Source organism: Hakea prostrata, chromosome 9, assembly GCF_041222555.1.
Source record: "Hakea prostrata isolate BN-2017 chromosome 9, UWA_Hpros_2, whole genome shotgun sequence".
Lineage (NCBI taxonomy): Eukaryota > Viridiplantae > Streptophyta > Magnoliopsida > Proteales > Proteaceae > Hakea > Hakea prostrata.
Window position 1 is genome coordinate 25440639 of NC_142608.1, and position 25554 is coordinate 25466192.

At 43.1% G+C, this 25554-nt stretch overlaps 1 protein-coding gene and 1 pseudogene across 1 annotated transcript; one reads left to right on the forward strand and one right to left on the reverse strand.

The window, feature by feature from the left end:
- The first annotated feature begins 14782 nt into the window (after nucleotides 1–14782).
- LOC149005057 (putative F-box protein At5g04010) lies at nucleotides 14783–16001 on the forward strand. The gene is made up of 3 exons (XM_089135786.1): nucleotides 14783–15467; nucleotides 15592–15656; nucleotides 15894–16001. Exons 1-3 carry the CDS (start codon nucleotides 14783–14785, stop codon nucleotides 15999–16001), a joined length of 858 nt encoding a protein of 285 aa, XP_088991912.1.
- Nucleotides 16002–16206: 205 nt separating this feature from the next.
- Nucleotides 16207–24595, reverse strand: LOC149005058 (ubiquitin-conjugating enzyme E2 20-like; annotated as a pseudogene).
- Between the last annotated feature and the right edge of the window lie 959 nt (nucleotides 24596–25554).

Genomic DNA, 25554 nt, shown 5'->3' on the forward strand with positions numbered 1-25554 from the left:
TCATCCAAGCCTTCTAAGTTCTATCTTAAACAACTTGCAATTTTTATTGGGGGGGGGGGGGCTATGGTTGGAAATCTTATTGATCGATATACTAGAGTGCCTACATATAACTTTATGCATAAAAATAAAAAGGAAACATGAACTGAGCGTTGAACTCTAGGGCTCTAAAATCTATGGAAATATCATTTCTACTCAGCTGCTAAGTATAACTACCAATGGGATTAAAATTTTTAAATAGAAGAATTTACAGAGGGGAAATCACATGCACAATTTGCAACTTGAACGCAAAAGAAACGAACCCAAAGTTAGGTTGTGATATGGAGAAAATATGATCGAACCGGGTTCATACTTGGTTCGACCCTCGACCCCGGTCGAGACAGAGGGAATCGACTCGCTCCCGAGCGAACCGGATCCAGAAGATGGCTTGCTGAGGAAGAAAACTTATTCAGCTACAAGCACGCCCTAATTCAACTTATGAATTAGGTTAATTACCCTAATGATGACAGACTCAAATTGACGGCTGTGGCTAATCATTATCGAAGGGATAATCATCGCATAACCTAAAGGTTATCTCAGGAGTCCTCTACTAGTCCAAACTAGTAGAAGTCTATCGCTCAACGGATCTAACTGTTAAGATCCAACGACTACCCGAAGAAGGCTCAAGTGCATCCAACGAAGGAGATTCGAAGGTACACTCCATATAAACCTCACTGCCATACGAGGTGAGGGATGGAGACTGAGATTGAGACTCGGACGGAGATTCAGATACATACTGGTAGACGTAAACTATCAGAGGCTTACAATCTAGATCACCTTTCCCAGTTCTTTATTCCTTAGCTCTGTGCTTCTAGCAGAGCCGTTTGTGATTAAGTTCATCAACTGACTTAGCCTTTGGAGGTGGACTCCCGACCCCAGCGGTCGGGCCACATCTGACGCTTTCGTTTTGCAGGTCATCACGAGGAGATCTAAGGGCTGAGCAGATTTTGGACACATCATTTGGCGCCGTCTGTGGGAAAGACTTGTAAAGCCATGGTGACTAGATCGGCAGCAGCCGCAGCAGCAGCAGCACAGCGCGATTCCGGTGTTCAGATCCCTGGAGTGAATAATCCAGATGTTCCCTAGGGAAGCCAAAATCCTATCGAAGTAGATGGTGGTCAGGGAGGACGTAATCCTCCTGATACATTCCAAGATCAATTGAATCAAGTAAAGATTCAACTCTTGGAGGTGAGCCAAGCACTCCGCATGCTTACCAGACAAGTGGTGTTACCGCAAGAGCCTGACCATCGCGATCCAGGGAGGCGCGCGTTACCACGTGATCAACCGCGTGATCAAAGATTGGTTGAAGATTGGAATATCGGTCAGAACTTTCGTGAAGGTGACCGAGGACATAGGAGAATTGACGATCAACCTAGGTGGGATGATCGGTTCGACAGACCGCAGGAAAGTACAACCAATTCAAATACAAGGTTGGACACAGGGGTGAGAACTCACTCACCAACTGTCAGAAGAACCGGTCCCAATGATCAAGCAATTTGCGACGAGCGGAATGTTCGGGAAGGACGGGCTGTTCGTGATGATCGAATAGCACGTGATGATCGTGTTAATCGAGGTCGTGATCATATCTATGAAGATCACCAGACCCAGATTGGTCATGAATTGGCCAACATCAATCAGAAGTTAGGGCAGTTGGCTAAAGGCAGGATGACTGAGGATATTTACTCAGTCATTCGGAAGACCCCCTTTGCCGAGCCAATTGCGGGATATCAGTTTCCCCATAACTTTCGTTTGCCTACCTTTTCTACATTCGATGGCTCCGGAGATCCAACGGCCCACATTGGCTATTATAAGCAGACCATGGCAGTTTCAGGTAATTCTGACGAAATTTTATGTAGGGTTTTTGGTTCATCTTTAATCGGAGCAGCACAAAAGTGGTTTTCGAACCTCCCCTCTGGAAGGATCGTAAACTTTGATGAATTGGCGCGCAAATTCATAGGGCGATTCCAGAGTGGAATACAAGTCAAGAAAACGGAAGAAACCTTGTTTGCCGTTAGACAAGGAAAGAGCGAATCAATCAGAGAGTTTCTGAAAAGATTCAACAAAGTAACGATGGAGATAGAAAATTTGGATGAGCAAGTAGCCAAAACTGCTCTATTCACTGGACTCACTAACCGGAAACTCCTGGAGTTATTACTACAGGATATGCCTGCAACTTATGCTTGAGTTGGTACAGAGATGCCAGAAGCAGGCCGAAGTCATGGAGATACTAGATGCGCGCCAAGGAGATAACAAAGTCTCCAATAAGGAACAGAAGGCTCCTGAGCAGAAGCAGAAGCCAAAGAAAAATGTCCGTGATCGGGTTGGAAAATCTCAGGCTTGGCGCCAGAGGTCTCCCGGTAAAAGTGAATATACTCCATTGAATGTTCCTCGGGCTGATATTCTAAATATCATCAAAAGGAAAAATATTTTGAAGTGGCCACCTAAAATTCTTTTGAAACCTGGGGAGCAGCAGGATAGAGAAAAGTATTGCCAATTCCACAAGGACTATGGTCATTATACAAATGACTTTCATCATCTGAAAGCAGATATTGAGAGATTAATATCTCAGGGACACTTGTCCAATTTTGTTAGCAGAAGGAGGGAGGAGCCACGTGAGCCACGCGCGGCTGCTCCTAAAAAGGATCGTTCGGTTAGTTCAGAACGATCAAGGGAGGCTCCGAAGTCTAAGAAGGGCAAGGAGGTGACTGAAGCTTACTCGGTCACCTATCCTTACCATTTTCGGAGGACCAGAGCCCGAATCACTCCGCAGTTTGAAGACAAAATCCAAATTTATCGGAACTGGAGAGACGCAGAAGCGAAAGAAGCTGAATGGTGAAGATTCTATCACCTTTGGCGAGGAGGATGAAAGAGGCGTTTGTTTACCTCATGATGACGCCATAGTCATCAAGGTAGAGATTGCACGTCGGGAAGTGCATAGAGTTTTGGTTGATACAGGGTCTGCAGCTAACCTAATTTCTTATGAAGTGTATCAAAAACTGAAGGTGGATGAGGACTTGATGGAGCCTTCATCCACGCATCTATATGGTTTTGCAGGATCATCTGCTGTGGCGGAAGGATCTGTCCAGTTGGACTTATCTATTGGAAGTTTTCCTAAGGAAACAACCGTCCGAATCAATTTTTTGGTGGTTCGGGAGCTGCCAGCTTACAATGTTATCCTCGGGCGACCATCTTTATCCAAGATAGGTGCTATTGTTTCGACAAAACATCTGAAGATAAAATTCCCGACTGATATGGGAATTGGTCAAGTTTCCTCTGACCAGAGGATCTCTCGGCAATGTTACGTTGCCTATTTAAAGGACAAGGAGGGCCCAAGGAAGGTGACTGCCCTACCTATAGAAGTTCGAGACGATCGGGAAGAAGCAGAAATGCAAAGGCCCAAACCAGTGGAGAAGCTGGAGCAGATCCAGCTGTGTACCGAGGATAAGAAGAAGATTACTTATATCGGGTCTGAGCAGCTGGAGGAATTCAAAGATGAGTTGAAGTTATTTCTTCAACAGAATAAAGACATATTTGCATGGTCTGCTGAAGACATGTCAGGAATCGATCGGGTTGTCGCAAAGCATAAACTCTAGATAGATCCGAAGGTGAAACCAGTGATACAGAAAAGGAGAAATTTCTCCATTGAAAAGTATGAAGCCGTTCGGGGCGAAGTTGAGAAATTGAAGAATTCTGGTTTCAAAGAACCAATTGAATGCCCAACTTGGTTAGCTAACGTGGTAATGGTAAAAAAGGCGAATGGGAAGTGGAGAATGTGTACAGATTACACAGATCTCAACAAAGCTTGCCCTAAAGATTGCTATCCGTTGCCTCGGATTGACCTCTTGATAGATGCGACTGCAGGATATGAAACTCTAAGTTTCATGGATGCCTACTCAGGGTATAATCAGATCCTTATGAATAAGGAAGATGAGAAGTTTACGGCTTTCATGACTGATCGTGAAAGCTACTACTATAAAGTCATGCCATTTGGCCTGAAGAACGCAGGAGCTACATATCAGAGGGCCGTCAACAAGATTTTTAAAGATCTGATAGGAAAGAATGTTGAAGCTTATGTTGACGACATGCTAGTGAAGAGCTTTACAAAAGCAAATCATATTGCAGATTTGACTGAGGTATTCTCAGTACTGCGAAAATATCAAATGAATCTGAATCCAGAAAAGTGCGCCTTTGGAGTTTCCTTGGGCAAATTTTTGGGCTTCATGGTGGCACAAAGAGGTATTGAGGCTAATCCTGCCAAAATACAGGCTCAGATTGATATGGAGGCTCCCGAAACTGTTCGTGATGTGCAGTATTTAACAGGGAGAGTTGCCGCTTTGAATCGATTAATCTCCAAGTCTGGAGAAAAGTGTTTGCCATTCTTCAAGGCACTCAAAGATTTGAGGGGCAACAAGGAGGCAAAATGGACCGAAGAATGCCAGAAAGCTTTCGAGGAGTTAAAAGAAGCACTCAGACAACTGCCGATCTTGTCCCGACCAGAGAAGGGGGAAATATTACAGCTATATCTAGCGACGTCCATTTCAGCGGTCAGTGTAGTACTTGTTCGTGAGAAAGATAAAAAACAGTGGCCGATTTACTATGTGAGCCACGTATTGCTAGATGCGGAGACACGATATTCGCAAATTGAAAATCAGGCTCTGGCTCTCATGATGGCCGCCAGGAAGCTAAGGCCATACTTTCAGGCTCATCCAATTGAGTTATTTACAACTTTTTTTCCTCTCAGTAAAGTTCTTAATAAACCTGATTTATCTGGAAGGATGGTGTCCTGGTCGGTTGAACTCAGCGAGTTCCAAGTGAGCTTTAAGCTCAGAACCGCAATCAAGGCTCAGGCGTTAGCCGATTTTGTAGTAGAAACTACTACACCAGTGGAGTCCACCATTGAGGATCCCATTATACCAACCACTTGGGAGGTATATGTGGATGGTTCGAGTAATAAAGATGGAGCAGGAGCTAGAATTCTATTGAAAAGTCCAGCAGAATTTATTATTCGGTATGCTTTGAGGTTTGCATTCGGAGCAAGTAATAACGAAGCAGAATATGAGGCTCTGATAGCTGGACTTCGGTTGTCAAAAGCATTGTCTATAGCGGATGTTACTATTTATAGTGACTCTCAACTTGTAGTCAACCAAGTCCAGGGGGGTATGGTATTAAAGAACCACGCTTGCAGAAATATCAAGAGATAGTGCAGGCATTTCAAAACCAATTTCAGAATTTGAAGATATCTCAGATTTCGAGGAATGAAAATTCAGTGGCAGATGAGTTATCCCGACTAGCCAATGCCAAAGAAAAAAATCTAGACCCTTTGGTCTATATTGAAGAGATAACATTTCCAAGTTATCATGAGAAAGAAATTTTTTATATTGAAGCAGAGCGTTGCTGGATGGATCCAATAATTGAGTATCTGAGAGATGACAAATTACCTGAGGATCCGAAAGAGGCAAGGTTGATCAAGATACGATCGGCGAGATTTGTCATTCAAAATGGGAGACTATACAAAAGATCTTATTCTGGACCCCTTATGAGATGTATAGGCCCCGAAGGAGCAAAGTCAGCTTTGGCTGAGGTTCATGAAGGAATTTGTGGGGCTCACATGGGTGGACGAGCCGTGGCCCACAAAATTCTAAGACTTGGGTTATATTGGCCTAAGATCCAAGAGGTTGCTATGGAGCATGTTCATCGATGTGGCAACTGTCAAATTCATGCTACAGTATCGAAGCGCCCGGCGGAAACCATGACTTCGATTCTAGATCGCATTCCCTTTGCGATGTGGGGAATTGATATCATGGGCAAATTCACCAAGGCGTTAGGCGAACGGGAATATCTGATAGTAGCAATTGATTACTTCACGAAATGGGTTGAAGCTAGTGCACTGGCAGCAATTATTGAGAAAAAAGTGGAGAAATTTGTGCTTGAGTCAATCATATATCGCTTTGGGATTCCAAAGACTATCGTCACTGACCATGGTACTCAGTTCGAGTGTCCACAATTTGAGCAATTTTGCGGAACATATATGATCGACATCGTATGTCCTCAATGGCATACCCCCAGAGCAATGGACAAGTAGAGGTTACTAACCGAACGCTACTGGAAGGAATAAAGAGAAGACTCGAAGCTGACAAGGCTTCTTGGGTCGAAGAACTTCATAATGTACTGTGGGCCTATAGAACTACGGTTCGAACACCCACAGGAGAAACTCCATTTAGGTTAGCATATGGGTTCGAAGCATTGGCACCGGTGGAGATAATGGCGGGGACATTACGGGATCGAGAGTTCGAGGAAACAACAAACGAGCAAGGACTGCTTGATAGTCTTGATCTGTTGGACGAAATTCGGGCAAAGGCAATAGCACGAACTCAACATTATCAAAGAAGGATAGCGTCTCATTATAATACTCGAGTGAAGAATCGTCGGTATTTAGCTGAAGATTTGGTGTTGAGAAACACCTTAGCTTCCGACCCGCGTCACCAAAGAAAATTGGACCCTTCCTGGGAAGGACCTTATATGGTTGTAAAACCAGTTGGTTCAGGAGCTTACAAGCTCAAGAACATCAACACCCAGAAAGAGTTGGATTGTTCGTGGAATGCCAGGCATCTCAAATTTTTTTTATCCTTGATGGTGATTTCAATTTTGTTCGTGATGTAAACATTTTCAACTCAATCAATGCAATTTTTGGCTTTCAACAAATTAACTTTTGATTGGGGAGCATCATACACCACATTCAAGAACAAGATCCAACTATAAGGCATCGGATGAAAATCCGTGTGGGTCCTTCAACACTAATGGAATTTTTTCAGAATCTCTTAAGTCGAGGCATCGGATGAAAATCCGAGTGAGTTCCTTCTGCAAGGCGTCGGTTTGAAACCCGAGTAAGTTTGTTCAAGACTTATTGAATTTTCGAATTATCCTTAAGTAAAGGCATCGGTTTAAAACCCGAGTGAGTTCCTTCTCAGACTTATTGTATTTCTCCAGAAATCCTTAAGTAAAGGCATCGGTTTAAAACCCGAGTGAGTTCCTTCTCAGACTTATTGTATTTCTCCGGAAATCCTTATGTAAAGGCATCGGTTTAAAACCCGAGTGAGTTCCTTCTCAAGCTTATTGTATTTCTCCAGAAATCCTTAAGTAAAGGCATCGGTTTAAAACCCGAGTGAGTTCCTTCTCAGGTTTATTGTATTTCTCCGGAAATCCTTAAGTAAAGGCATCGGTTTAAAACTCGAGTGAGTTCCTTCTCAGACTTATTGTATTTCTCCGGAAATCCTTAAGTAAAGGCATCGGTTTAAAACCCAAGTGAGTTCCTTTTCAGACTTATTGTATTTCTCCGGAAATCCTTAAGTAAAGGCATCGGTTTAAAACCCGAGTGAGTTCCTTCTCAGGCTTATTGTATTTCTCCGGAAATCCTTAAGTAAAGGCATCGGTTTAAAACCCGAGTGAGTTCCTTCTCAGGCTTATTGTATTTCTCCGGAAATCTTTAAGTAAAGGCATTGTTCTAAACAACTAAGACCTAGTACAACAGCGATTCAAGTGGCTAGCAAAGTTCAAGATGAAGTTAATTTCTTATTTCTTCAAGAGACCAGAAGAGGCCGGACTCAACATCAAACATAAGATTACAAGAGCTGGATACAATCTTCGGTCCAAAAGAAAGTCATCATCGATGATCATTAAGAAGTCATACAAGATCGGCACAACTTTGCTAAGACAAACACATGAGTCAATCATTGGTATGGATTCAAGGAGAAGAAGAGGAGAAATGAGGATTACAAAAAACATTTCAGTATGTATAAAATCCTCCGCAATTTCATACTCTTTGTTCAGCTTGTCCAGGAGAAGTATGGTCTTCGACCAAACTTGCATTCAAGGCAAGCTCATCATAATTGAATCCTTCCAAGGGAGAATAAATAGGAGAATCTTCCAGATAATGCATAATATATGGATCAGAAGGCGGAGGATCAATCTTATTTTTGGTCCAATCAGGAGGAGGAAGGCCCAGTTTGGTAAATACTTTAGGATGGCAAACAGCACTGTAGGGAGTTGTATCAAAATGAGGATCCTTCCTTAATATTGATTCCCATACTTCGTTCTCACCATCCCGGTACGCCTGCAAGTTATAAGCATTCAGCATATCAACAAAGGGCTTACTGTGTAAATACTTGAAGACGTAGGCTCTGCGAACATCAGTTGGAAGGGATTCGGGCAAAGGAACGACAACTTGCCTTTGGGGTAACGTTTCAGATCCTTTGGCTCCTGACTTTCCAACTGATCGCTCCAAGTGCCGAATCTTCTCCCTGGCATCATCCAAGTCTGACCGAAGACGATCGATCATCGAATTCTTTTCTCCTGCAAACTCCCAAGCTAGTTTCCTAAGGCAAGCAATCTCAGCATCTTTAGCTTCAGAGATTTCCCGAAGCCTGAAAACTTCATTGCTCAACCTATTGAGCCTAGAGGCTGCTTCCACTTGGTTGTGGAAGTTACCAGTAAGACTCTTGCAAGCAACTTCCGAGTTAAAAAGGAGCAGAAGAGTAATATTCAGAATCAAAAGATAATGAAGAAAGACTTACATCACCAGTGACTTCATAAAGACTTCATCTGGAAGTTTGGAAAGAACTACGCTCTCAGAAGTCATTCGAGCAGCAGTACACCATTCCAATGCTCTGTCAAACTTGTTTGACACTAATTCGGGTGAAGGATGAGAAGGATGAGCTACACCAAGAGAAGGATGAGCTGCATCACTTATCACCCGACGGCGCTTCCTGGTGGCAAAATCCTCCAACTCCAAAGGAGAGGAGGAGGATGCCAAACAAGCACTAGAATTGGAAATAGGAGCAGCACCTGCTGGGACCACACCTTCATCAGACACCAACATAGTTGCCTCAGATGCCCGAAGAGTCTCCTTCGGGGGTGCACCAACGGTCTCTGCAGCAGGGGCGTCAGCAGCGCCATCAATAATAGAGTGATCAAGATCTTCCTGAAAGACAACCGATCACTTCGGGCAGAAAAGGTGTAGGGACGACATCAATAGAAACTGTGGGAATCTGACTTGAAGATTCACCAACAGCAGTCACCTTACGCTTGGAGGATTCACTAGCTGAAACCACCTCACTGGCCCCAACCACCGCCGACGGAACGATTTTCTTACAAGATTTCGCTCTGATAAAGTTCGGGTTGATCCTGGGAGCCACTATATAAACAGAAAAACCGTATCAGTATAGATATCCAACAACAACAGCAACAAGGGAAAACCCTAGTTCTCTGTCAAATACCCAAACCCGATTAACTAAACCCCAAGTATTACTACTGTGCAGTTTACTCAGGGGGAAAGGGGGAAAGAGATGAGTAATCAAAAAACTCACTTGTTCAGAAGTTGATAGAGTTATTGTTGGAGTACAAGGAATACGGAAGCAAGCAGGAGGACGGAATGTCGCTTTAGCAAATCTAACTTGCAGATAGCAGGATAGATGGAGAGTACCCACGAAGGCTTTAAATAGCCTCAGGTATTAAGACGACGGTTGAGAGCTAAAGACAACCAATGACCCAGATTGAAATGACGCTTCGAAATCCGTAACAAGCAAGATCAACGGTCGTAGGGAGGCCACATGGAAACATGTGGAGGCGAGCACCCGATGCAGGGATACCTCCAATCATTGCACTGCCATTGTGATAATGGATGTATTACCGATTCATTGGAAACAGTGAATGGTATACTAAAGCAAAGAAATGTTTAGACTTCAGAAGGGAAACATGCGGACTTTGCAGTAAATGAAGGAGTGGGGAAGATTAATGCATCTTTCCAAAACGTATCTTCATAATATCTCTACAAGATTATTATTCGTCGAGGAATGTGAAGTTAAGTGATAAGTTTTATCATTTATATTTTATTCAAGACAAGATTTCAGCAGGAGACGAGGAAATAGTAAGGCCAACATGAAAAAGAAGTGTCTATTCATTAGCAAGGAGGTCAATCTTTACAAAAAAAAAAAAAAAAAGATAACTCCCTAAGCCTCTTCTTCATTGTTGCCCGAGGAGCCTTGGTCAGGAGGACTTTTCTCAGGATCTTGAGAAGAGCCTTCCTCAAGATTAACGTTGTCAGAGTCCTCTTTAGCAGCAGCTTGTGACTCGGCTTGTGACTTTTCCTCTGAAAGTGCCGGCTCGTCAGCCAGATATGCCTCATATTGTGGGTCAGCTGGAAAAGGATCATCTTCTTCCCGAGCCCAGTCTGGGAGATCCATGCCTAATTTCCCGAAGACCTCTTTATGGCACACCTCATGAAAGGGAGCAATATTGAAGGAAGGGATTGATGCGAGAATTCGCTCCCAAACATCATTCTGCCCCAAGCAATAAGCTTGGATGTTTTAGGCACCTAGCAGTTCGGAGAAAGGTACGCTGTTCAAATACTTCCGAACACAATCTTTCCGAAGCTCTGGCTTGATGTGCTCGGGCTTGCTAGGGACCGCCCACTTCAGATATCTCTCGTTCTCCGCACATTGAAATTCAAGCCTGTCACCGAACAACGTGGCACCTTCTTTTTGCTTCTTGGCCTCGCGCTCGGCAACAACAACACGAGCCTTCGAAGCATCAAGGGCCTCCTTGAGGGAGACCACTTCTTCCTCATGCTTTCTTTGCAGCTCCTCGGCAGCTGCAGTCAGCCGGTCTATCTCAGAATTGGCTTTGGCCAAATTCTCTTCACAGGTCTGCAGCAAGGAGCCATTGCGGCCAACCCGGCTCAATGCTTCCATGTGTTGATAGAAGCTCAACACAACATTCCTGAGAAGGCTGTTTATCAGAAGAAGTCACAAGAAATTGTGAAAAAATAAGTAAGCAAGAAGACCGGTACCTTGTGGATTGACTAACAAGGGCAAAGTCGTCCAGGGTTTCAAATTCCTGGCGATCAGAAGGAACAAGACTGAGGGAGCTCCACTCTGCAGCTTTCTCAGGGTCCTGAGTCACCCTGTCAGTCAACTTCAGGGTCCACTGGGGGGTGAAGACCTCCTCACAATCCGCAGAATTTTTGGATTTTTTATGGGAGGAAGCATCAACTGTATCATGCCTCCTTTTTGTTCGGGCGGAGGAGGAGACATTAGACCTCTCCACCATTGGCTTCTTCCCTTTACCCAAAGCATCAGCCATGGGCTTGATATTCCTGATACCCCTATAAGAGGGGTTGGGAGAGGGAACAGAAGCCTCTTTATCAATGGTTAAGGCTCTAGGCGATCGTTGCTCGGTTGTCCCAACGGCCCTAGCAGCCTTCACTCGCAGGTTCTCGGGGTTCATTCTTGGAGGCACTGCAAAGAAGAGCAAAAGTCAGAATTGAAGACGTATCACTTCAGTAAAATTAAAAGATGATGGTTAGAAGCTCACAATGAGCCAAGCCCCAGTACTGAAGAATGGAGTTATACTCCACCTCAAGTCCATGTATCTCTTGATACCATGGAATGGATTTGATCTTCCTGATGGCCGCCTCGTCTTCTTTGGATAAGGGTAGGCTTCGGTTATTCTCAGAAGAAGAAGTACACCGCCTCCAGATGGTCGAGAAGTTAAGATCTGAGGGAGGCGCTTGACAGAAAAAGTATCGTTCGCGCCATCTTTTGTGGTTAGAAGGGCAAGTTCCTTTGGCAAGGATGCTGCCCCTCCAATCAAGTTCAGCCTTATTGCGTTTGGACAGAAAAACCCATTCGGGAGGATGGGAGATAGAAAGAACATGAAAATGCACAAAGAGAGAAAGGGATGGCGTAATGCCAAGTTCAAAACACAAACCCAAGAAGCCGACGATGAGACGCCAGCTATTGGGAAGGAGCATTCCGGGACAAATGTCCCAATGATTCAAAACGGCTAAGAACAAAGGACTAAAAAAGGGAAAGCGAACCCCGCTTTCCAGTGCATCTATGTACAGAGAAAATTCACCCGAAAGGGTTGAATCAACCCTCTCATCAGGATGGGGAGCCCTAACCTGATAAGAGGAAGGAAAATCAAAATCTTGGATGGCTGAAAGAAGGGTTTCCTCCTTGTAAATGGAGGGGAGCCAGGTCCGCCATCGGACCTGGAAGTTTGAGACTGCCTAGAAGACTCGGCAGTTATCCTAGAAGTCTTGGAAGATCCAGACTCAGGAAGGACAGAAGGAGTTTCGGTTTTTCTCTCTAAACCTTTTTGAGAAACTTCAGCAAACTCGTGCCAGAGGACAGTTAGGGTTTTGTTATCACTATCCGACTATTCGGAAGGAGGAGAAGCAAAAGCTGCATTACCACTACTATTACTAAAACTGGATACCAGAGAAACCCTATTATCCGCCATTACTTGTTTCAGTAAGTTACAAAAAGAAGAAGATCAGTAAACTTACTGATTCAGTGAAGTAGAAGCTTGAGAGCAGGAAGGCGCGAAGCAGACGACAAAGGTTCAAATTCCGAACAGGAAGAATGAAACCTACGAAGACAACGAACCGCTTTTAAAAGCACCCGCACGAGTGTTCGGGAATCTGAACGATCGAGATTGATTCAAAATCAACGATCGAGATTAGAAGACGTTTTGAAAGTTTGAATTCACGAATCCGAAACAGGCGTTTGGAAACCGTCACTTGGATTACGTGAGCCACGACAGATCGACTGCAAGGAGACACGTGGCCTTACCCTCACAACGCTCGAGGAAAAGTGACCACCGCATTAAATGTGATATGACATTTAATGGAACACGCAGAGACTATTGCCTGACGAAGAACCCAGTTAAAAACCAAGCCCTCGGGATCGACCGAACGCTTGGTCTGGGGGGCTCGTGATATGGAGAAAATATGATCGAACCGGGTTCATACCAGGTTCGACCCTCGACCCCGGTCGAGACAGAGGGAATCGACTCGCTCCCGAGCGAACCGGATCCAGAAGATGGCTTGCCGAGGAAGAAAACTTATTCAGCTACAAGCACGCCCTAATTGAACTTATGAACTAGGTTAATTACCCTAATGATGGCAGACTCAAATTGACGGATGCGGCTAATCATTATCGAAGGGATAATCATCGCATAACCTAAAGGTTATCTCAGGAGTCCTCTACTAGTCCAAACTAGTAGAAGTCTATCGCTCAATGGATCTAATTGTTAAGATCCAACGACTACCCGAAGAAGGCTCAAGTGCATCCAACGAAGGAGATTCGAAGGTACACTCTATATAAACCTCACTGCCATACGAGGTGAGGGACGGAGACTGAGACTCAGACTCGGACGGAGATTCAGATAAATACTGGTAGACGTAAACTATTAGAGGCTTACGATCTAGATCACCTTTCCCAGTTCTTTATTCCTTAGCTCTGTGCTTCTAGCAGAGCCGTTTGTGATTAAGTTCATCAACTGACTTAGCCTTTGGAGGTGGACTCCCGACCCCAGCGGTCGGGCCACATCTGACGCTTTCGTTTTGCAGGTCATCACGAGGAGATCTAAGGGCTGAGCAGATTTTGGATGCATCAGGTTGTGAAGCTAAAATGGAAGAAGAAGAAACTAGGATTTCTTGCACTGATATTCCAATAGCTTCTTCTTCAGGAGTGGGTTGAATCTACGCCCAGCGTTCGTCACCGTTCTTCTTAGATAGGACTCTAATATAAAAAAAATGATCAAAACCCTAACAGAAATAGATGAGGACGATGGAACAAGAGAGAGGGGACAAACGTTCAAAAACGAGTTGGGAAATCAAGGTAGAAGACAAATCGACACATACCTTATTCAGAGTTTCTTTTTCTGAAACAAGAGTAGAAGACGAAATCAGATAGGAGAATTATTCATCTTCCACTGGTTCTTCACGAGCAGGGATTTCACCAGGTTGGCGTTCTTTGTTTCATCTCCATCAAATGGAAGAAGACAACGATGACGAAATCAAGGTTCCCTTCAACTATATTCAAGAAACTGAGTTGGAAGATTAGGTAGTAGACCTTCTTTAGAGCTTCTTCTTCCCAAGCGTTCTTCTGAAATCAGGTTACAAGATGATGAGAAATCAGATACGCACGCCCCCATTTGGTTTTGTGTTTTTCAAACAATTTTGAAATTAGTATAACTCGGTTCGTCTGGTCAAGAAGCTTGGTTCGGTTTGTTGAGGGCAACCCAAACGGTTTGCTCACTCAACCCTTGCTACCACAATCAACGGCTAGGATTCATTTAGCGCGATTGGACGGCCCGCTTAAACGTCCAGCGCATTAAATGTGCTGGACTGAAGCAAAATCGCTCAAGTTCAGGGACTTTACTTCAGTCTTGTGCATTTACTGCTCATTAAATGTGTAGGACTGTCATGCAAAACAGTAAGGCCGCCGAATCGAAATCTCAACCGAAATTTTGAATCGACAATCTGAAATTCTCACATGAGACTCTAGTGCATTACATGAAGCAATTTCGCAAGTTGATTACACCCTCAGCTGATGAAAACTTGTTATCTTCAGCAATGGTTAGAATATGTCGAAGTTTTAATCATTTCATCCCTCTTAACAGTCTCTCTATTCTCCCAGCTCTCTTAAGTCTTATCCCTCTGCTTTGCTGCCCCGATTGGATCATAATGTTTTCTTCTGATAAAACCTTATGATATCGTGTCACCAGTAGATTTTTCCATCTATAGGGAATACCTGTCAACCTATAGCCAAGCGGTCATTTTGTTGATCAGTGATCAGATAAAAAACCCAAAACTTAATGCATAAAGAAGGCAAATGGGATCTTTAAGTACTCTTCCTCACTCAAGCAAGCGCAGGGAGTAAACAAAGAATTAGAGAGAGAAAGAATGTCCGAATATTGCAAATTTCCCATTTCTGGTAACCATCTTCCTCCATGGGAAGTCCTTAACCTCGTCTCTCACTACCTAGACCCCAAAACACTAGCCATTGCCTCTTGTGTCTGCAAATCATGGTCTGTTTCCATGTCTTCAGAACATCTCTGGAAACCCATCTGCCTCACTCTCTTTCCATCTCTCTCTTCTCTTACTCTAGCTGATCCAAATATCTCTTATTCCCATCTATACTCTCTAGCCCATCAATCAACCAAGCGACCTCATCCTTGCCCACCTCGAATATCCCTGGACGACCTCTTCTTCACCATCGACATCTTTAATGGCAGTTCTTGCAGTTTATCTCTGGCAAACTCTGGCAAAGACCTTGGTAACTACCAGCACGGCGTGTTTCGATTTGAACTTGATGTTAAAGGTACTGAGATAGTGCCTTTTGAACTGTCAAAAGAGATGAAGGTGAAATCGGTTGTTGTGCTGAAGGGATGGAGAGGAATGTTCTCCATGATGGATTGTAAAGGTAAAGGTAAACTTGTTTCCAGCAGCGACGGCGAGCAGTGGTGGTTCATGGAGGATCTTCCGCCGCCGAGGTGCTGCCTGAACGCCGGAGCAGGTGGGTTGGTTGCAGAATTAGGTCTACAATTCAGTAGTGATACGAATATGAGGGTGGAGAAGCTGAGAATGGGTATTTTAAATGTGGGGAGTTGTAGATTTTTGAGTATTGAAGATGGTCTTAGATACTTGCAGCACTTTCTTTTACCCTAGTATGTAATAATTTAAGAAAATTCACTTGTCTTTGTATTTTGTAGAAATCAACGTTTTCCTCCCCATTGCATCTGTTTTTTTCTTAAGCTGCCTGAGCACTGAGCAGCAGGTTCTACTCTCACTTTTAAATTAGCTGATCTTCGCTCTCTCTCTCTCTCTCTCTCTCTCTCTCTCTCCCGGTGTTCCTAAGGAGCTGAAATTTTCCTTTTGTACATTGAATTCGAAGAAAGTCAAGAAAGTTAAAAGTCAGAATTCCTTTCTAGAGACACTCTCCTGGGTTGGCTGGGTTTTGTACTGAATTCCAATTTAGCTGTAACACGCGCTGTTGATATCTGTGCTGTTGTAGGTATCATGTTTCTTATCAGATCAAATTTATTTCTCAGAGGTAGCGAAACACCCACAGGCTGTATCTAAATGTAAATGTTCCCAACATGAACTTTCTAGTTTACTCTAAATGGTTCTGTTATCCTCCCTATAGTATGCATATGCACAGACAGAGAGAGTGAGAAACACAGAGAGGGAGAGAGGGAATCCAGAGCTGGAAAAATCAATTTAATTCCAATTCCAGAAAGACTACAATGACTTATTATTAACAGAGATTCATCTTTCATCTTCCCCATTTTAAGAATGGAATGCCTCCAACTTGCTTACTATTGAGACTAAGTAGCAGCCGTGTATGACTTCTGCACCATTTTCCTGTACTCTGCAAAACAGACCAGATATTAAGAGAACATGTGAGAAAAATTAAAGCCAAAACCCCTATGCCCCCTTCTTAAACATTGTCAATGTTCTGTGTTGATGCAAACCTTCTTGATTGCTCCAGAGTGCTGCTGGTTGAGCATTGAGAGGTGAGCTTATGTTGGGTTCTGAACCCACAAAACAAACCCAACATCAATTCAAGTTTTACTTTTAGTCCTCTTCTAAAGTTCAAAATGTAAATAAGGAAAGAAATAAAAAACGCATGAGTTACCTCCAAGAAGACTCTGGATGGACAGTAATATGGTTCTCACATCATATGCTGATGACCATTTATGTTGGTAATACTTCAAAAGTAATTCAATTCAATTAATTGATGGGGGAAAGATTCCTTACCTGGATTCGCTTTCCCTTACTTGAAGTATTCGCAGCGGAAGTCTAGATCCACGTTCTCGTTCCACCACCAAAGATTTACCGGCGAGATTCCACAATCACTGGGAAAGGGAATAATATCCACAACCCAAATGCCGTGGATTAATGGAATGAAGATCAAAAACTAGGAAAGAAAAATTTCTATGCCTGCGATTCTATGAGAGAGGGAGAGAGAGATGGAGCCGCCGTTTTTCAGAGATTCGCTCGTGCGAATGAATCACTCAGTTACTTGCTCACTAATGCGGTGGTTACCAAAATATATAAACCTATTTTGTAACCGCCCTAATAGTGAGTTTCCAATATTGCCCTTGGGCATTTAATTTATTAATCAAATTAATAAATTCCAACAGCTCCCACTTGCACAAGGGCAAGTGTTAATCTTTCAATGTGTCCCAGACACACTTGTATATCCCAGATATACACATTCAATCTCTCTGCCATGTATCCTAGATACATAGACCTCTTGTGTCCCGAGACACACATGCATATCCCGATATACATATATATTGATCTCTTCACTATGTATCCCAGATACATAGACCACCTATGTCCCAGACACTAATATCCACAAGTCATACTGGCAAAATGGGTTGTGCGACCGGTGATATACCTGCACGCGTGAGCCCCAAACTAGAAACCTTCCCAGAAGGCCAGAATGACACATCACTCATAGAAACAAATCAAATAAGCATTAGTATAACACAGTGTCCTAGGTTTATTTAAACTCACCAGACTAAAGGTATCTCGATCCCTCTGAGAGATCACCTTCTTGTCCTTAAAATGTTCACTACTGTAACACATACAGTTGGCGCCAACAAACACTTTTTAGGGTGCAGCTGAATCAAACCTTTCCTTTCACCCCAGACCATCACTACACTTAGGATTGACTCCTTTCCCGGTAGTGCCCCTTTAGGTCGAATCAATCATGACCATAGGTAACACCCCAAAGTAGCCACATCAACCCTTCGTTTCATGATGTCGTCGAAAGTCACTAAGAACACTAATGGACCATAAGGTCCAGGACTCACACAATGAGAGGAGCAGGGATCCATCCTTTTATTTCCAATGATCGCTAAGCACACATAGTATGATATATGTGCTATGGTGGAGCATTCTATATACAATAGAACGTATGTCCATCTCAACACCATACAGGTCTTAGTCCAGTCGCAACCCCTTGCGCCTAACCCGAGTTTCTTTATTGTCGCCACCCTAGCGCCACATAAAGTACTCGCACCTGGCTCCTATAGGCAACATGAATAGTGGGAACATTCATGTCGATTCTCTTCACAATAGAGAAACTCATCTTGATTCCAAATCAAGGCGACATCATGATTATGACTTGACCTACACAAAGTCATTCACAATCCGTCTCATCTCTGCTCGCCTCCAAGGCGCCAGAGGCGAATGCTCGTGTGAGTGAGCCATTCTCTTGCCTATTGACATATGTTGTTTTATGCTAGAAGAAACACAATCACACAGAAAGTGAATAAAAAAAATGCTGGAATGAACTCATATTATTCATTAATAAGAAAGTCTCAGTACAAAAATAAGTCACAATCTACGTAAGCTCAAGGATTTTACATGAGAAATAAAAACATCCTTGGCTATAGGTTTGGTAAGAGGGTCAGCTACCATCAAACTAGTAGATATGTGCTTAAGTACAACTTTCTTTCTTGATGTAATGTCTCTAACAAAGTGATATCTCAACTGTATATGTTTGGTCTTCCCATGATACTTGGGGTCCTTGACATAGCTAAGAGCTGCCGTACTATCACAGTAGACAAGGGCAGCCTCTTTGGATGTCATCACAATCCCAGTATGTCGAAGGAATCTCCTCAACCAAACAGCCTCTTGAACCGCAGCTGAGCATGCCACATACTCTGCTTCCATGGTCGAGAGGATATACAAGCTTGCTTCTTGCTACACCACGAAATGGCCCCGCCATTCAGCAAGAAAGCATATCCAGAGGTTGATTTGCGCTCATCGATGTCTCCAGCCCATCGGCATCACTATAGCCAACTAACCGCAAATCCGATCCTTGGTAACACAACATGTAGTTACTCGTTCCTCTGAGATATCTCAATATCCTCTTGACTGCTTTCCAGTGCTCTATGCCTGGGTTTGATTGGTATCGACTAACCAAACCCACTGCATAACAAATATCCGGCCTAGTACACATCATAGCGTACATAAGGCTACCCACTGCACTGGAATATGGAACTCTTTCCATCTTGGTTTTCTCCTTTGGAGTCTTAGGACCCATATCAAGGCTCAAATGCAAACCCTTCTCCACTGGAGTATCAATTGGTTTGCAGTTGTGCATCTGGTATCTCGTCAAGACATTGTCAATATAGGTCTCTTGAGATAAACCCAGTAATCTCTTTTGCCTATTTCTGACAATCTTGACACCAATCACATAGCTTGCTTCACCCATGTCCTTCATATCAAATACGGAGGACAACCATTTCTTAATGGTTTCCAATAGCTCCTTGCTATTGCTAGCCATAAGTATGTCATCTACGTACAGTGTCAGAATGACATAATTATTATCAGATCTCTTGGTGTAAACACAGTGGTCTTCCTCAAGCATGGAAAAACCATTTTCCATCATAGCTTGGTGGAAGCGCACATTCCACTGTCTAGATGCTTGCTTTAAGCCATATATGGACTTCTTAAGCTTGCACACTTTGCGCTCAAGTCCATGTGCTTCAAAGCCTTGAGGTTGATCCATATAGATCTCTTCCTCAAGTTCTCCATTGAGAAAAGCAGTTTTTACATCCATCTGATAAAGCTCCAAGTCCAACTGAGCAACAATGGCTAGTATGAGGCGAATTGAGGCAAACCTAACCACAGGGGAAAAAGTTTCCTCATAATCAACGCCCTCTCGTTGGGTGTAGCCCTTAGCCACTAAACGAGCCTTGAATCTCTCAATAGATCCATCCGCCTTTCTTTTGATCTTGAGAACCCACTTGTTCCCAATCGCCTTTCGGCCTGGCGGCAAGTCAACCAAGTCCCAGACATGATTAACTTTCATCGACTCCAACTCTTCCTTTATTGCTTTTAACCATTCCTTTGAGCTTGACCCCGCAAGAGCTTCCTGCACGCTCTTTGGTTCATGCTCATCGACTGAAATCATCTCACAATCGATCTCTTCAGGAGTTACCATGTAGGCTTCATCCTCTATGTCGAAACGTCGACGAGGAACTAGCCCGCGCCCACTATGGCGCAAGTGCATGTCAGATTGCTCACCGTCTAAGGTAGCTATCACATCTGCACTCCCACTCCCACTAGGATCTTCTGGATGAACCCCAAGTTCATTATCCAGAATCTGAATCCCTGGAGTGACAAGACCACTATCTTGTATCTCAAAGAATTCCGATGATTCTTTGTTAACTCCTGAAAGAGATGGAAAATCATTCTCCAAGAATGTTGCATCCCTAGACTCAAGTTCCGTTCTCCTCTCACTCTCATCTAGTCCAATGAAGACATGGCCCTTTGAGGGTTCAGAATATCTCACAAAGATACACTTTCTTCCTCTGGGTCCAAGCTTTCCATATTGGTGAGAAGTAGAGTGAACATATGCTGCACATCCCCATGCGCGCAAGTAACTCAAATCTGCTTCCTTCCGGTCCACAACTCATATGGTGTGGAAGGAACCGATTTGTTTGGAACTCTGTTGAGGATATAGGCCACAAAGCATCTCCCCAATAAGAGATGGGTAGATTTGCCCTGCGCCATCATGGATCTCACCATGTCTAGCAAGGTTCTATTCCTCCTCTCAGCAACCCCATTTTGCTGTGGAGTCCCTGGAATAGTAAGTTGTCTAGATATCCCCTTTTCATCACATAACCCTTTGAACATATCGGAGAGATACTCTCTACCTCTATCCGTTCTAAGAGTTTTAATCCTTTTATCTAACTGATTCTCAACCAAGCTCATGAATTTCTTAAAACATTCCAGAGCTTCTGACTTATGAGAAATTAGATAAATGTGACCATACCTTGTATAGTCATCTATGAATGTGATGAAATATGACTGTCCTTTTCTAGTATGCACATTCATGGGTCCACACACATCCGAATGGATAAGTTCTAAAGGAAGAGAGGCTCTCAAAGCCTTTTTAAATGGTTTTCTAGTTGCTTTTCCTGCTAGACATGACTCACAAAGTTGGCAAATCGGATAGTGAACCTTGGCCTAAGAGACCTTCTCTTGCCAACCTGTTCATCCTATCTAAGCCAATATGTCCTAGTCTAGCATGCCACAAATTAGAATCAATACACACAGTATTTTGGCAAACAAAAGCATTACTAGAATTAAATGAATAATCAATTGTATCCAATACAATGAAACCATTATCAAGAAAACCATAACCATAAACTGTATCACCCAGATACAAAACCAAAGAATTGTTTTCAAATACAACTCTAAAACCATGTCTTAAAAGATAAATAACGAAACAAGATTTTGCCGAATGTCCTGGAGCATACAAGCACATCATGGAGTAACAGCATCCGGCCACCTCGCAAAACTAATTTGCATGTGCCTATGCCATGAACCTCCACGCTTGAGCTGTTCCCCATCGTTATTCTTTTGCTACCTCTTGGAATACGACGGTATTCCACGAAGCTCGAGCGTTCCCTTGTTATGTGTTCTGTCGCGCCTGCAACAATCCACAAAGGATTTAGTTCAGCAAGCATAGTAGAACTTGTTACATAACAAGATGAGGTATAACACACAAGTACATACCTCTTGCTCGGTGCAATCACGACCAAAATGACCAGGCTTTCGGCACTAAAGCAAATCAAAGCTGATTTCTTCTTGCTAGCACTAGTCCCCCTTGAACGCTTGGGCCCACTCTTGTTTTTGTTCCCACCCTGGTTACTTTGCTTGGACCGCTGAGGTTGAGCTTTCTCTCTCTTGCGCTTGAAGCCTGCACTCTTACTAGTGCTAGCTTCAGCAGAAAAACACATCGGTTTGAGGGGTATCGGCCAACATCCGATCCTCATCAAGCTCAAGGTGCTTGGCAGCTTGATTGAAAGTCTTGACCTCATCAGCATGAGTCAAGAAGATCTTCATATGCTCCCAAGTCTTTGGCAATGACCTGATGACTGCGGAGACCTACTCCTCATCAGTCTTCTGGCGCCCACATGCGCTCAACTCACTAATCATGTTAGACATGATGGTTATATGCTGCCTCATGGTGTGACCCTGGCGCATCTTATAACCGTCAAAAGTGAGTCCGAGCTGGTGGCCTCTTGTGGTGGAAGTCCCTCCATACTGGAACTTCACACCCTCCCACAAAGACTTTGCAGTCCTATGCTTCTCATAACGAAGCATCAGGTCATCCCTCATGGAGCTCAGGATTGTAATCCTGGCTACCCGGTCTTTCCTCTTCCAAGCATTGTATATATCAAGGTCCCTGCGATGCTGTGTAGTGGTACCTTCCTCAGGTGGGTTCATGGTCTGGTTTATGGTCTCCAGCATATCCTGCTCTTCCAGGAGATATTGCACCTTTCGGTGCCAGAGGTCATAATTCCTCTCATTCAACTTATCTCCTTTAGTGAGGTCAGCAACAATGCTCTTGGTAGCAGCCATTTTTTCTAGAGATATTACATACAAGAATGAGTTCAATAAATCTAGCATAAAACACAACTCATGCAACAAAAAATCACACTAGCATAGTCAACCTATGGGATAAGCACTTAAACCAAAAGAGATACTAAAAAAACATTCAATCAAATTCTCATGCAAACCCACATAGACTTATACACTAGCTTCATTCTGTGCAAGAAACATGATTGATAGACCCATAAATAAAAAATAGTTTTATTAAAATAAAACATGCAATCATGTTCAAGCTATGAGGTGGTTCACACAGAACACTTCTACCTCATAAGCTCCCACTAGGCCCCAATAGGCCCTCAATGCCCAAACATCACACAGATTGTCGGGCCATTGGTGTCCAGTAAGTTAGAAACATATTCTGAACTGGACAGACCAATATCCAAAAAAATCCATCTCCCAGGCGGATTGCCGCCCGCCCAGCACTGAATTCCGTCGCCTGCAGAATTCCGTCTCTTTATGCCCAGACGGATGACCGTCTGCCCAGACGGAAATTCCGTCTAGCATTCTGTGACCAGACGGATGACCGTCTCCCAGACGGAAATTCCGTCTGACTGTGACTACTCTGATAATAGACGGACGACCGTCTGGTCCACAGTGACCAAAAAACGGCGATTTTTCAATTTTTCTTGAACAGAATTTTTTCAAAAAAAACGGTAAAACACGTTTTTTCACTTAAAAAATCATCCAAAAAACATGAAAAAAATCCAACAATAAATTTTAAACAAAAATTATCATTATGGATTATCAATTCATGCAAATCTTCATTAGGGAAATTCACAAGGATCTCCCACTCAGATCCGAATCAAAATTAAGGGTTTCCAAAAACCCTATCAATTCTCCCATGGGTTTCGTATTAAACCCTTGATCCTCCCATTGGATCCATACAATAAAATTAAACAATGGGGAGGAACAATAAACGTGGGAACCAATGGCTCTGATGCCAATGTTGGTAATACTTCAAAAGTAATTCAATTCAATTAATTGATGGGGGAAAGATTCCTTACCTGGATTCACTTTCCCTTACTTGAAGTATTCGCAGCGGAAGTCTAGATCCACGTTCTCGTTCCACCACCAAAGATTTACCAGCGAGATTCCACAATCACTGGGAAAGGGAATAATATCCACAACCCAAATGCCGTGGATTAATGGAATGAAGATCAAAAACTAGGAAAGAAAAATTTCTAAGCCTGCGATTCTATGAGAGAGGGAGAGAGAGATGGAGCCGCCGTTTTTCAGAGATTCACTCGTGCGAATGAATCACTCAGTTACTTGCTCACTAATGCGGTGGTTACCAAAATATATAACCCTATTTTGTAACCGCCCTAATAGTGAGTTTCCAATATTGCCCTTGGGCATTTAATTTATTAATCAAATTAATAAATTCCAACAATCCTGTTATTTCGGAACATTAAATTTTGATTAACTCAAAATCTTCAATCTAAAATTGGAAAAAAATAAGACAGTTATCAAGATGTACTGGGCATATGTACCGAAGGATGTCTAGGCAAATATTTCCATAAACATCAACATTTGGATGGAAGTAGCCGGTTTCAAATTTGACCTTTGGAGACTTGAAGGGGTAATCAGTTGGAAAAGAGAGAGAGAGTTTGTACTCTGTCCCGTCAAAGACAGTATCTTTGCTTCCATAGATTTGCTTCCATAGATTGTACCCTTCCAGCAGAACATGTTGTCTTCCTCAGGAAAAGCAGATATAAGTGGATCTCCATTCATCTGAAAATTCATAAAAGAAAATGGCAAGAACCCTTAGATACATTTGAAGGTGAAGTAATGTTAACTTCTTGAATGCAGAAAAAGAAGAAGGCAATCAGATGGATTTTTACCATTAGGGCCATCAATTCTGACTGTAGTCTGCTCGGATTGGATATGAAATAGGAAAAGAAATAGATATCACATCAGATATAATTGAAAAATAAATGCAACCAAAAACAGAATAAGAAATTTGCAAGAAATCAAATTAAAATGGGGCAAGATTTAACTGTGATCCAGCCCTCCACGGGCAGGATAAGAGATTTGTAAGAAATCAAAGAAACCAAACACAATGTAGGCAACTCGTACCTTTTCAGAACAGACTGAGTGTCGACGGTCTTAGCTACAGGGGCAGGTTGCTTTGAGGTCGGCATGGTCGGAGAGGGTACAGGGTGTTGCCTGAGTCTCCGAGCGCCTGTTCACGGTTGCCATTTTGGAACTTTAGAGAAAGAGATAGAGAAGAGGAAGCCTGTCTTGATGGAAATCAGAGATCAGGAAGAGAAGAAGAAGAAGCCCAGATTGTACTTACTTCTTCTTCTTGGAATTGGGGATGAGAGAGAATTGAATGAGCAAATGCGATGAGAGCAGGGAAGGGAGCTGTTAATGATAAAATTGGTCATTCTATACATTCCGATTTAAGTTCAGGATTGCACGATCCGACCAGGCTTGTTACTTAATATGGTTCGACCATACGGTTCATGGTAGGATCGACCACAACGTCAAGAGTATCCGATCAACATATTTAGGGAACCTGACAAAGGTAAACTCCTATCATCTATCAACTTCATGGAAAGATAAGTTAGGCAAAGAACTCTTCATAGAGTTACTTTCCCAGAACAACTCATCTTAGAGTTGTATTCCGAATCTAACTCTACCATCTTATACTATATAAACACCTCAGGTAAACATAAGAGAGGAGATATTCATATTCTGTGTGACCAATTACTTAAATTCTCTATTGAGTAGTTGAGATCATATCATTGGTACTGACTTGCTCGTCGGAGACGTACCTCGACCCCCCAAGGTCGAGCACGTGTTTTGCAGGAACGTGACAGGGAAGGACGAGCAGGATTTCATATCAAAAATTGGTGCCGTCTATGGGAAACGCATCAAAAAGTCATGGTGCGAGCAAGATCAAAGATCGTGAGCGATAAGGAGGTCGGGGACGAAGTCGATAAGCAAAATCTTCAACCAAAAACTGTGAGATCCCTCATCAGAAGGGAAATCCCGACCAAAGGGAGGAGAACCCCGAACAACAGGAGCAATCTAACCAATTTGCAACAATGAATCAAGTTGATGAGCTTCAAAAGGAACAAACTGATCTCCGAAAGGAAATCTCGTCCTTGAACGAATTGGTTAGGATGACCATGCGTCAAATAATCGCCCCGGGAGCAGGTTCTTAAGAAAATCAGAAAGTACCAGAGGGAAGCAAGCATGACCTTCTAATCATTCCCGACCATCTCAAGGAAATCAACAAAAGCTAA